The sequence below is a fragment of the Psittacula echo genome (assembly GCF_963264785.1).
Source record: "Psittacula echo genome assembly, chromosome: 1".
NCBI classification, from domain to species: Eukaryota; Metazoa; Chordata; class Aves; order Psittaciformes; family Psittacidae; genus Psittacula; species Psittacula echo.
The window spans coordinates 11,412,089-11,426,049 of record NC_137735.1 but is presented as its reverse complement, the minus strand read 5'-3'; the positions used below and the strand labels follow the sequence as shown (position 1 = coordinate 11,426,049).

Sequence of the window (13,961 nt, the reverse complement as noted above, 5' to 3'; positions counted from 1 at the left end):
TAAAAAGCAAATTCCAATCTACTAATATATAAATCTATATATTAATAACCTACTTTTAGGAAATTCAAGCCTACTAATATTGAACGTGTGGCAGATGTGTGCTGAATGGAACAGCTCCCAGAATGACCTAAGCTGTTTTACCCACTTTCACCTGTTGTGATACAATCTCAAATAGTTAAATCTAGAGGAAATCCTTTGTTGGAAAGAGCAAAAATTCTTGTGGAAAGTTTTATTATAATCTGTCCGACATACATATAATGTAACTAATTCTATACCACATAAAAGATTACTTAGAATTATTTTGACTAAAACCCACATGTATACCCTTTTTATAATATTTTTCACAGCTAGTGAACCAGAACACATTTCCAATCATTATATAATAATCTAGTTTCTTAAAATCAAAATAGTTCAAATAAGAGCTTTTGAAAGTTTAGATTTTTCCCTTAATATCGTCCATTACAGAGACATTATTTCCTTCTTTTTTCTGTAAGCTATCAAAATAAATGCATACAAGATGGCAAAAACTTTAAAAAGGAAAAGAGAGAGACAGAACTAGCCATTAAAAATCACACAGAAAATTCCTATGTGTAAAGGAATAAGATATATTGCCTATAAGCACCAGTGTTGAAAATAATAGCAGAATCTTACAGGACCTGGGAGTTAGGTGACCTCGAGATCACTGCCAACTGCTGTTACACTTCTTCTCCAGGAACTCTGCTATGTGAAATTGTCAGACATACTGGCCAATTTGAACTTGATATCGAAACACGTTAAAAATAAATAGCAAGATATAATGAAGTCAACGATCACATTTCTAATGGTTATTAGCCTAGAATGCACAGTGAATAGACATGGTCCGCATCTGTCAACGCATTCAGGGGAAAAATCTCCTTAAAGCATTGAAGCAGTATCTTATAATAATGAAACTGTACACACAGTTCTGGGGATATCATGTACCAGCAAGCTTGGGAAATGGCTACATTTCACATGGTGATGACAAGACCACAGGTTTGAAAGCTACCCTACTTAGGGCCTCTTCTGCATAGCAAGTAGTGTGACTGAGATTAAGACCTCTCAACAAGAAAAATAGATAGCTGTCACTTTAAATATATATCACGGAGCTCTATAGCAATGTGTAATTTTGCATCATGCAGTCCACAGGTAAAAAAGCCTGCATCACACAGATTTCTACCTAGACTAGCTGAGCAGAGTGAAGCACTATTCCAACAGTAGCATTCTCGTCTGGGTCCTTTGGCCAGTGGTTTAGGGAATATTTCAAGCAAAGTTAATCTTAATGACTTTAAATCATGCAATAGTAGTTCATCTGGTGTGCAGTAACACTGATAAAAAAGAGGCAGCTGGAACAGCTATGAGCTCCTTCTGCCAGTACTAAATTAATAAGCTGTTACCTATAGTACAAATAGCTCAAACATGCTTTGGTGAATTTCAGACTCACTAAAATGCCTTTCCTGACAGCTTTTGTTATTGAATACGTTAGAGATGGTGCAGTGACAGTTCCTTCAGTCCTTCCAGCCAGAAATAGAAAGCAGGTGAACGGTATTGGAAGGCTGAGCGTGAAATGATCTCATGGCTGTTTATGGGATACAGTAAACCTTGGGCAGAATAACACTTGAGAGGTCTGGTGAAAAACTTGCAGAAGGAAAGAGAACAGCCACATATTCCAGACTGAAACTCACAGAAAGGTTAGAGCTGAGAAGAGTTACAGAGAAGCTGGAGAAAACGGCAAAGCAAAATTTTAGCTCTAGTTTCTACAATCAAGGCTCTAATCTAAGAATGCAGCTCTGTAATAGTAATGCTCAGTAGCATTGCATTTTATATGCCTGCTAATCCTATTTTAATGTACTTCATAGACACATGAAGACCTGCTCATGCTGAAGTTCTTGTAGTCTAAGTACAAGTTGTGCAAGGAGTTTTGGATGTGCAGATTCCTGCAATTGTCAAGAGCTGACAGTGCTCTAATAAGGAAGAAAAAAAGGTTGTTGAAGTTCACTGCAGATGTGAGGCTGTATTTCTGTGGTTGATAAAACAAATGTGTGACCAGATCTGAATCTATCTTTCCCCATTAGCACCACCAAGTACCTGTCAGTGTGAACTGCCTTTGGCTGCATAGCTTTAAGGTACATGTGAGTGACAAAACTGAGGAGATAAAGCAGCACTCTTCAGCAATGTGACTACATCTCAGCTGTGTGCACAATACTGTGTATACCCATACAGTGTTTAGCCTTGACTGTCAAAACTAAGTGAATAGGTCAAACCAGGAAAGTATCAATGCTTCTACTGTAAAAATAATTGTTTTGACCTAAATTGTAAATCTGCAAGATTTATCTTGCAAAATATTTAACTGTGAAAGCGGCATTAACGTTCACAAAGAGTGAAATATTGATGGTACTGTATTCAGATAATGTAAGTACAGGAACAGGCATTTTTAAGATTTAGTTTTATTTTATAGCTGCTTCATTACTGTTGTAATTGTTTGTGACTCCGATTAGAGACTGCAAGACAATAAAAACAAGACAACAGACAAGCATAAGCTTGCTTATTTGAGAAGCAGGACTGATTTCTACATTTGCTTTCCTATTCAAGTCTGTACTGTTTCTTTCCCTGTACTGGAACAGTCTCTTCTGTGGCCTTGCAGTGAACCAGACCTGACAAATGATGCGGTAGAAAACAGCCAAGTTATGTTGGGTTCTTTTCGTCAGATTAGTTTCCAGGCATTTCCAGTTCCCTAGTTGAGTCCCCTATACTGCTACATAAATGTTTGTCCCAGCACAAAGAAAAAGGCAGTGTGGGAGTAGAAGCAAACAACCAAAGAAGCTGAGTACGGAAATCACCTTCACCAAACTACTGCTTCAGATTGTAAGAAGAAGTTCCAAAGACTATTTAGGCTTCAACCATGCACTACAGCTACTATCTTCCAGTGAAACAACTGCAACCATTGCAAAATCTAAAAGTTAGGAGGATAAATACTAGGAGACAAAAAAACCTTGAAGGACAAGACTTTCATTGGTCTGCCCTTAAACTAGCAGTAGCAGAATCTTAATGTATAATTGGCACTGACACTGAAACAGTAACAAAGAAAATGAATAGGAAATAACCATTTAAAAGTCATCTGTAAAGGCCTGGAGGTTGTGTGATGTACACCATCTTCACCAGTACCCAAGGAATTGTTGTGAGGACTTTCAGAACCTGCTGTCTCTTTCCAGGACGGATTCTTTTACACTCTGTGTTGCTATTCTGCCCAATAAATCCCCTCTATCCATTTTCTCTTGGGTGCTTTGTTTTGTTTTCAGTATCCATAAAACTGAATCTGGCCTCAGTGACTGCTAGAGAACATGCTGAATGTCTTAGCATGTTGCATGTGTGGAGAGATTGATCACATTTTAATTGCACATGAAAGGCTGTTAAACAGCTAATTAAAAACTTTGGTTTTCCAAAGTCCATCATTATAATTAGATAGTTAACAATTCTTTTTCCGCCAGAAAGACCCATTTCTCTCCTACAAAGAATTCAGTTAAAATAAATAGTATTCTATCTGGCAGCGATTTATCTTTGATAGCTTCATTTCACTAGTTCTTCCCTAACCATAGATAGGTTCATCTGCTCAACAAACTGTACACATTATTGACGGATACTGCTGAACGAGCTCAGAACAGGTTTTACACAGACAGGCATGTTACACACCACTTCAGAAACACAATTATAACTGATTCTCAGATTCTTTGCCATGTGGATTCAGTTGGGCATCATTTCCATTTCTGGAGAGAGGAAAGCAGTGATTTGCTAAAACTGGACAAGAAACCGGTTCACCACCCACTCAGTGGCAACCATTTACTGACGTGCACTGCAGCCACTGGTAATTTTGGTGAGGTTACACCAGGTAGGGTAGGCAACAAAACAAAAGAAACACCAATGGGAAGAAACAGAAATGCACATCAGCACTTTCCCAAGCTTTTCCTTTATGTTCCTCCTGTTGCACCTGCTATGCATTTTACTGAAAAGCCCCTGGATCCCAAATACCCAGAGGTTTTTCAGTGGTTGTTTTTGCTACTTCATTCTGGGACCTCAGAGAACAGCATATTTCAAAGACTGCCAGAGCACTAGCAACAGGTGGACATTTTTGTATAATAAAAATAAAGAGTGAAGCAGGTGCATCCCCTGGTGGCAGACTGATTTATTTTCTGGTAACAAAAAGACCAATCTAAAAATCTCCATAAGAAAAACTGCAGTCCTGATTTTAATCATTTATGTATTGATTACACAAACTTTTGCAAACAGCAGAGAGAAAGAAAAATATTTTAAAGTGATTTTGTCATTTTTGTCAGGGTAGCTGAAGTTACAGACTTGCAAAACCCATGGGATTTTTGGACATTCCAATTATGAAACTATGACAATTATTTGGAAAGACTTGGAAGCAGGAGGCTGGTCAATTGGATTTACACCACAAAAATTCCCACATTACTTCTGAAATTCTTTTGTTACTGAAAACATTACATTCTGCATTAGCAGGAAACCAGCCTTCAGCCAAATGACCCAAGAGATTAATTGTTTTCCAAAGCCGGAAGGGACAACTACAATCCCCTTCTGAGTTCTCTTACATAGCATAAAACAATGGCATTTTCCAAGGAAGTTCTGGAATTTCTTCCCCATGTCCTTCATAAGTGCTCAGAAGCTTCACTAGCTGTGCTCATACTGAAAATCAGTAGCTGTAAAGTACAGGAACAAAATTTGACATCTCTGCCAGAGATGTCAGGCTCTGATTTTCACTCTGACCATTTATCGTCAGTGTAAATACATGGAAATAGATCTGATTTACTAAGTGCTGATGGTAGGCTACGATCTCTACAGTCCTCATCTAGGCCTTCATGTACCTCTGAAGAACAAGGTGTACAAGTCCTGACATTTTTGACAGCTCAGTGTGAGCAGAAATGTTGGAAAACAAAAACTAGTCCTCTGGTTCTTATGAACAATGTTGGCATCTAGCCTCAGACCTCCAGAGAAAATAGCTGAGGTTGATGAAGAACACAGACTCCTAGAGTTTTCAGCTGAATGAAGGGTATTTGTTGGTAAACTTGGGCTCCCTTGCCTCTCTATCTTAATCCTCAGGTGCTGCCTTAAACGGAGGCATTGCTGTTAGCAGAAAATGATAATAATTTTTAAAGCAAAGGAAAGTAAACAGAATGGTTAGAATGCCCTATGACTGCTTTAAATGACGTGTGATGCCATAACTAAGGTAAAGCACCCCATCTGACATTAAGATAGGAAATCACTGGTATCTCTTATTTACATTACATATTAAGTGTATTACAGTTTCAGATTAGTCAGTTGTTACTGCTATTTTAAGATATGCTCTATTTTTTCCCAGTAGATCAAGGGATAAGTGGATTTTAAAATAACATACAATTTCATGTTATGTGATAAGCACACCCTAACTTGTGTTGCCCATAAAACTGCTGCAAATTAAGAATGAACAGCAGAATTTGAACACTTCTACAGAAATACAAAGCTGAACTACATTTTGATTGCTCAGGCCCATGTTGCTGTGCCATCTGGTGGGTACAAGTTTGTAATGCAGATGCAGGCAAAAATATCACCAAAGTCCATCCTCCTTCCCCTTCTTTTCCAGACCTTTTCATGTTTTTCCTTTATAAAACTTAATTTTCTCTATTTTTTTTTATTTCATGTGTCTTCAGGCAAAAAAGCATCAATGAAAATGAGCTATCTAGACATAAAAGTCAATGCTATTTTTGCCACTACAGGCTATTTGGGACATCAGGAGGACGCTGGTATAGACAACTACAGAACTATGACCTTCTGGAAAGCCAAAGCATTTGAAAGCAGGATAAACCTCAGGATGTCTATACTTTGTTTGCTGAAACAGCATGTTATGAAGGATAATACATGTATCTGTAATGAACCGAATCAATACAAAAAGGTAAATCTGAGGCATAAAGAAGTGTCAGCCCACCCTCACCTTACAATTTAAAGTCTCTGACTTTACACAGAGCTACGTAACTCATACAGGGGTTTAAATCACAATTTTTACATAACGGCTGTTTTAATACAGAAATCTACCACAATTTCCTCACTGTCTCTCCTCCCCATCAGACACCTTTGGTTAGGAAAGCAGAGGCACAGTAGAGCTGTTGAAGTCCATGACTCAGAAAGGAGCCCAGGTACTTTTTTATTTCAACTTTACACAGAGAATACAGAAAAAATAACTAACCTTCTTCTCTTCTGCAGTGAGCAGGATTAGTCAAGAAATCACATGGTTTAAACAAGACACCTAGTTTCTCAACTGGGTCTCATTAATCTTACACCTTTACTAAGAATAATCCTTGTCTGTGGACCTCTGTTAGACTTACAGTGGGCTGGAAATCGACAGACAAAATAATTAAAGCTTACACCCAGATGGGTGGAAAGGCTGACTCAGTTCTTTACCCAGAACTTAGTGGATTTCTGTTGGGGTTTTCAGTTTGTTTGTTTTCATTGTTATTGTTGCAGAGTCTATGACTGAAAGAACATTTGGGGATATTCACAGAGCATCAGAGGCACTCCACATTCAAAAATATCAAAGAAGCTGATGGTTATTCAGATAGAAAGTACTGAAATTCAAGAGTATTCAATCTGGTGTTTGGGTTTTTTTAGAAATACTAACAATTTAAAACCACTAGTGAATATCTCAGAAGATAGAACTGACACAGGAGGATATTTGCACCACCAGAGTGTGGTATAATCTAGAATGTTTCCTCCTTCCAACGGATTGACTTACCCATTATCCAACCCATTCTGCCCAAGTTTCATTCCTATGTCACCTACCATCACACCTGGCACTGGTAGGAGAGATTTTGTATCTCGAATCTGCATAGAAGTGGAACAAAACATTATTTCAGTTGTGGAACGATGAAAAGTTACTGGCTGAACTTTTCAAACAGTGACAATATTCCCAACTTGCGTTCTGCTATTATGCTGAAGAAAATGCTTTGTTTTTTCTCAAGCACATAACCCTGGATATAACTTATGTTCGTTCAGGATACAGACCCCTTGATGTAAATTACTTTGGCAGTATGACAGTAATTACATGTGTGTGTTAAATATGCCTTAACACTGATGATTGCTTTCATAAGACTACCATTGAAACCTTCTTCAGGTGTACACAAACATAGCAGGAATCAATGGAACTTTTATGTAATAACCAGCTTTGAGATATTCCCTAATTTTGTAATAAATTCTACTCAGTCTGCGACTACTTCATTTTACTCTGTACAACTTCCCTGCTGCACTGCTGTATTTTTTGATGCCTTTAATCTTAGAAACAGGTATCTGTGGCAGAAACTTGCAGATTTCATGCAGATCAGCCTGCATCACTGGCAGACATAAATCATCTTAAGCCTCACCCAGGCTTTCAGGATTTCATATAGCACAGGCTAGTTCTAACTGCATGAATAGGGCGATAATCTCAAGGCTTTTCTGGAGCTCATTTGTATTTTTCAGAGTTTTTTGCAGAAAACTGTGAGTATAAAACTGGCTGCACCACCACCACCACAAAATTAGTGAACATTGAAAACCAGAATCCTCATTACAACTGCAATAAATGCTAAAGGCATTAATTAAAGAATTGTTTTGTCAGACATAAATGACAGCATAACAGAAAGTTATCAAGCTGAACCCACTCCTCCCGAAAGGAAAACAAAAAAAAAAAGATAGGCAATATTTGTACTTTACCTGTACAATAAAGGAATGGAGTCCATGGCACTGTCCATCAGGAGTATAAAGCTGAGCATACACAAGTGCATGAGTGGCATGTTTCCCCATATTACCAACCCAGAACTTTGCAGCTTCAAAGTCGGGAGTATGGATGATAAATTCCTGTATCCAAGAAAGAAAGTAGCAAACAATATAAAGCCTAAAAACCAACACACTGCTATTTAAATTATTTATTTATTTATTTATTTATCATGACCATGGTAATGTTTTGGAAACATCCATTAGCTGCCAGGATTTCATTCTGTGCTCCACTCCCACAGCTAGGATCTCTCTTACTGTATTCAACTTTGGAGAGAAGGTAGGAAGAATTTGGAACTGAAAAAGTTCATTACTTCATTGTAAAGCCTGAAATTCAGCCTTATTATTATTCATTTAAGCAGTTAAAAAAAGTAAAGCATACTGATGGACTCAGAAGCATTTCCGAGATCTCATGTTAAGCTGAGCTGTGAGTCCACGTGACGGACTGTGAAGGCTGTTTCAGCTGTGAAGGCTGAAACCTATGCAGGGACCACCTCCTTCTTACACAGTTTTTGTATGGAAAGGAAGCCCGGTTAACAGTGCAAAAGGCAGCACAGTTCCCGGTTTGGACAATTAGGGGACCATGTAGCAGGAATTCTGAAGAATATGTGCATCCTGATATTTAGACATAGCTTCAGCAATCAGAATTTTAGATTCCAAATTGCATGTGTTCTGGATATAAAAGAAATCGGATCTCAGAGGTTCATGACCTTCACACAGATTTAGTCATTCCAGCCACTTTTACTGCAGTGCACTCATCACCAGCCTAAAATTAAATTTATTTAAATGGAACTCTTCATGCTGTCAATCTCACAAGTTTGCTTGTTTGTTTTTCTGGAAAGAGATATGACCCTTTGTGTTACATAAATGCTCACTAAATTGCTTGTGTATGAAAAAGTGCAGACGGGAATGTTGTCCTGAAGAATATAAAATCTTACGTTTCAAACCTATGATTCTTATTTCTCATTCTTGTGAAGCCACTTCCAGATGTGACATTGTTTGTTGACAGTAATAGCACCCAGTTCTGCATATTACAGTGCAATAAAAAGCTGGAGTCTTTGGGGAAGACGATAAGCCTACTTTTTTGGGACATTAAATAACACATTTTAAATTCAATTTGGCATAAATGCTGCATGCAGATGATAAAAAGAAACAGAAAGTTCTATCAGTCTCCCCTCTTCTATTATCTTCTCCCTTAATATAAAACTACAGTAATTTCTGAATAAATGTTAGGACAATGAATTTATTCCTGCAGTAATGTTACTTTCAGAAAACAAATTATTAGTAGTAAGCACTACCCTAATGGAAAAAGCAATTTATTGTTTTCCTCTTTGGGTCTCTTTCATAGCCTTGTTATCTCTTTTTTGTATTTCTTTTTCTCATCCTCAGGAAATAATGCTAATCTTTGTATATAAAGCCTTCATATTTAAAGACAAAAGGCAATATAATCTGCATGTCCAACTATTCCTTAAGAGACACAACAAAGAAGGCTGCTATCCTTACTTTATATCACGATCAAAAAAGAAGTGAAAGCAAAATACCAGAAATTGCTGGGTTTATTTTAATTATTTATAATAACGTAAATATATGAGTTTTGTTGGGTTCTTTTTTACATTTGAGGTTGAACTGATTCTTTCTTGTTAAGCAAAGAAATCCCTAAATCATTCTGCTGTGTTAGTAAATATCAGATCTTAAATGCCAAACATTATTCCTGTGCATAAAGGACTAACCTGAGTGCTAGGATCAAATGTGGCAGTAGTCCGTATGCCTTTGGTATTAGTTCCATGGCTGAGTTCAGTCAGAGCAAAACATCCAAAAACCTAAATAAGGAGATAAAAGGCACAGTTCAAGAGCACTTTGTCATAGCAATTAAAATGGTAACACTATCAGATGATTGCAAATTAAGCTGTTGAAAGTAACTTGCGATTGCAAGAAACCAGTCAAATGTAACCCTAAGCCTACGACATCATGCCTATGGTAGAGTTAAAGGTGTTTTTTTCCCTTTGCTGATGGCTGACTCATTCAGGCAAGTACAGATTATTACATTCACTGATCAATTTTTAGCTGTTCGTGTTGAAACAACTGCTGCATTTTGAAAATCTGCAAGTCTCCTTGCATTACAAGCAGTTCTGGGAACTCCCAGAGCTAGAGGAAAACCAGAATGGGGCTGCTTGTTTATAAAATTGCAAATAGCTTTAATTATTGAAGGCGATAAATTTATATCACACCAATGTATGGCTGCGCTTGGTTCTCAGCAGCATTTGGGAACACCGTCTGAGATCTGCGTTCTGCAACTCCTTACCCTAGACTGGTTTGGACTGTAGTATACTCTTCTGTAACAAATCTTTGAAAAACAAGTGAGAATAAATCAACAAAACAAAAAACCTGAAGCTTCAGGCAAAATTATTCTGACAAATACATATCCTAAGGCTTTTGCTTTCGCTGAGAGTCATTAAAAGAATTCATCCTGATCTTCAGTATGGGGTATCCAATCAAAACTATGTAGCAGTATATTTTGTCTACGAGCAGACAGATAAACACATGATTTCAGAAACTTATAGAAGCTACAAAGGTGCACAGCTGGCAAAAATAAAAAATAAGAAGTGATAAAGAATAACAAAAGAAGCATGAAGCTAAGTTTGAGTGTACTTAGCATATGGATCGTGCAAAATTGAAAAGGGTCAGGCTGGACAGTGAATGCTGCCCACACGGCCAAATGGCATAGACAGGAGAAACTGTTTAGGATTGGCTCCTTCTATATCAGATAAGCTGCATTTACTCTGCAAGGCACTTGGTCCTGAGTCTCCACTGGACTCCGTACGGTGTTTCTGTGGCATTAAGACATCATTCAGAATGTAATTTTTCTAGCATCACAGCAAGAGTATGCTTTGCACAGTGTATGACGTAGACGTGGGAGGAGGGAGTGTTTGAGCATGCAAAACTTGCTAGCGTACACTTAAATGAATGTAGATGGAGAACAAATTGGAGTCATCTATATTGCCTTTTGGGTGAAGTCCCTAAACTTTTCTGCATGTTAACTTGGACAGTCTAAACCAGATCCAGGAAGTGGCATAATAGCCAGCAGTGAAGGTAGTCAGGGCTCAGTGCTTGAATCTGCTCCTTAGTCTTTTCTTTTGCTGTTAGAAGTACCTAGGTACGTAAAGAGATCAGAAATAAAACAACGGTGCAGGAGGTGCCACGGTTCTGGCTGTGCCCATTTCTCACAAGTTCTTAAAAGAAATTACCTCCATTTTATAAATTTTCTTCACAAAGTCTGCAAACCTCTTAGAAGCACTCAAAATTGGACCTGCAAACACCTGCAAAACCAGAGAATTATGAATGAATTCTGTGACCTTGTGACAGAAAGCACAAATTGCTCATGCATAATAATTTGTAACAGTGATGTCCATTAAAGAGACCAGGGAAAGTAGGCTGCACAGTAAACTACTATTTAGACTATAGCTGGAGAGGACTGAACTTTCCACAGCTCTAACCTGATCAACCCTTCATTACAAGCTCTTAAAAATGCTTTATGAGCTCACTTTCCACTAGTCCTGATGTCTCCTTGAGTAAAGTAAAACTTTAAGACTATTCTAGTTCATTTTATTGCAACTGAAGGTAGCTGCTTCAAGATTAGACACTGTTTTTAAAGCTTCCTTTGGTTTTTTTCTAGATAGGTATTCACATAACAAAACTACAACTCCTCTGACATATGAATAGTAATAATTAATTCAACTAGTATTATTTGACCAGCTATGTCAAGTATTCTTCTTGAGAGACTTAGCAGCAACTGATGAACAGAATCCCAGCCACTGATGTCAGTAAGAAATTTTACATTCCTTCTGGATTCTGCCCTGAATCAAGCCACTGGGGGTTAGGCAAAGAAGTTTCTGATACCTATATCTGTAGCAAAGACATAGCCACCAAACAGGGCCCAAGAACCAAGTTCTTTGGCTGCTACTACACTAGAGAGGAGGCAGAGGAGTGGACAAAAGAAAGTGGAGCTGTAGGCATCAAAGATATCCTTCTGTAGCCCTGTCTATGCTGCTCCACTTTACTTTCCTGGTGAGATTCCAGTGGAGACAGGGCTTAATAACAAAGATATGCTAACTTCATCCCACAGCTCTCTGATTCTTCTAAACAGTGGAACTGAATTCCATTTTTTAAAACAAAGGACCGAGAAAAAAGGTATAGCTTTAATAAAAGCAGCAGAAAACTACAGAATTCTGTTATTCAGACACTTAAATTCAAATTTACACCCCTATACCCTTTGAACTGTACTTACACTGCAATGTAAGAAGTACTGGAGAGATGGAGACCAATCATACATTCCTAAACAGCTCACCAGACAAAGTAGCTTTAATGGGTTCTCTCCGATCTCTTGCAGAGTAAGAAAATCATACTCAAAGAGCCTTTTACAGCGCAGGAATGTCAGCTCCTGGTATTTCTCACGGCACAAATCTTCTCCAGGATGATGTGCAAATAGAGGATCACTTTCCAGAGCAGAGAAGATTCTGTTCTTGAGGTGCAAAAAATGACATGATACTGTTAACCTACAATTACTAGCAAACCAAGTTAACGTTCTTCTAGGATAATACTAGGCCTCAAACTACAATTGTCTGATAGAAAAATTTATAAAGCCAAAATTCCAGAGAGATAAAAAATGTATTTAAATGGTCTGTCACTTGTGCTACAATTAATTTCTCTTTATGATAGGGTTAGCATTCAGAGAGGTAGGCATGCTAATCTGTCCAACTGCAATGCCACATAAGCATTAAGACAAGCACAGGAGATTGTTAAGTCAGGTCAATGGAAGACAGAAATACCGTGTTTGACAGTTAGCTCACCATGTGCATTGTAAAGGCATAGGATATATGATTTAATGCAAACAGTACAGTAAAGAAATATAGGAGAATATAGTTTTTTCTCAGTTTGAAATTAATTTCTGCAATATAGCACCTCCTGGTCTCACCTGTACTGGTGTTCAGTAATGAGTCAGTTTAAGTAGGTTGCTGAAAAGTTCTGTTCAGGAAACTGGATGTGCAAAACCAGTTTCTTCATGCTCCATATCTATAGAGTATAAATGCTCCATGTCTACAGAGTATAAATACTCTCCCTTTGAAAATCACATATTAGAATCATAGAATCATAGAATAGTTAGGGTTGGAAAGGACATTAAGATCATCTAGTTCCAACCTCCCTGCCATGGGCAGGGACACCTCACACTAAACCATGTCACCCAAGGCTCTGTCCAACCTGGCCTTGAACACCGCCAGGGATGGAACATTCACATCCTCCCTGGGCAACCCATTCCAGTGCCTCACCACATTCACAGTAAAGAACTTCCTCCTTATATCCAATCTAAACTTCCCTTGTTTCAGTTTTAACCTGTTACTTCTCTTCTCCAGGCTGAACAGCCCCAACTTTCTCAGCCTATCTTCAGACGGGACGTGCTCCAGTCCCCTGATCATCCTTGCAGCCCTCCTCTGAACTTGTTCCAATAGTTCCATGTCCTTTTTATGTTGAGGACACCAGAACTGCACACAATACTCCAAGTGAGGTTTCACGAGAGCAGAGTAGATCCCCAAATTAAAACATTCTTAAAATTCTTGCAAAGTTTACCTTCAGCTGGATGATATCTTCACCATCTAGGAACACTGCCATCTCCTTCCAGTTGAAGGAAGCTTTCCTACGATATCTGCAAAGTGGTCCTTTAGCTAAATCTGGTAGCAAAGTATCCCATGAACTTTGGTTGTCAGTGGCTTCTTTCAGTGTGGGTGCCATTTTTAGCTAAACTGCACCAAACAAGAAAAGATACATCATAAACTGAAGCACCACAGATGCCTAATCTTTTAATAATAAAAAGAAATCAAAAGGGTTGTTAATTAAATCCACAGACTTTTTCAAATGAATGAGTACAACAGTGCAGAGCCAACTAAAAGATTGCCTTTTTAGTTTTCTAATTCACTTGGCTTGGTACAACCTAGGAAAAAAAAGCCTTTGACCAAATATAAAATGAATTATATAGTCTTCCTTATTAAAATAAAAGCTAAACCTTGTCAAATAAGAAAAATATGAAAAAGGACACCACTGGTTAATATGGCATAATAAGAAGGGGAGGATGAGATAAAAATCCATGCAGTAGTATCATAGTA

At 38.0% G+C, this 13,961-nt stretch overlaps 1 protein-coding gene across 5 annotated transcripts in view; it reads right to left on the bottom strand.

Moving 5' to 3' along the window:
- Window positions 1–13,590, bottom strand: part of ACOX3 (acyl-CoA oxidase 3, pristanoyl) — a gene marked incomplete at its 5' end in the record, with an annotated part of 31,601 nt that extends 18,011 nt beyond the window's left edge. For 3 of the 5 annotated variants that reach the window (XR_013957283.1, XR_013957284.1, XM_080622336.1), the window contains 6 exons: window positions 6,794–6,882; window positions 7,747–7,890; window positions 9,537–9,626; window positions 11,052–11,123; window positions 12,092–12,325; window positions 13,429–13,581. Coding sequence is in view for 3 of the 5 variants with exons in the window: in XM_080622336.1 (XP_080478462.1) it covers window positions 6,794–6,882; window positions 7,747–7,890; window positions 9,537–9,626; window positions 11,052–11,123; window positions 12,092–12,325; window positions 13,429–13,470 (671 nt within the window). Of the gene's footprint in view, window positions 1–6,793; window positions 6,883–7,746; window positions 7,891–9,536; window positions 9,627–11,051; window positions 11,124–12,091; window positions 12,326–13,428 lie in introns of all 5 variants that reach the window. The other 2 variants (XM_080622335.1, XM_080622337.1) reach the window with 2 other exon arrangements.
- Window positions 13,591–13,961: the final 371 nt, after the last annotated feature.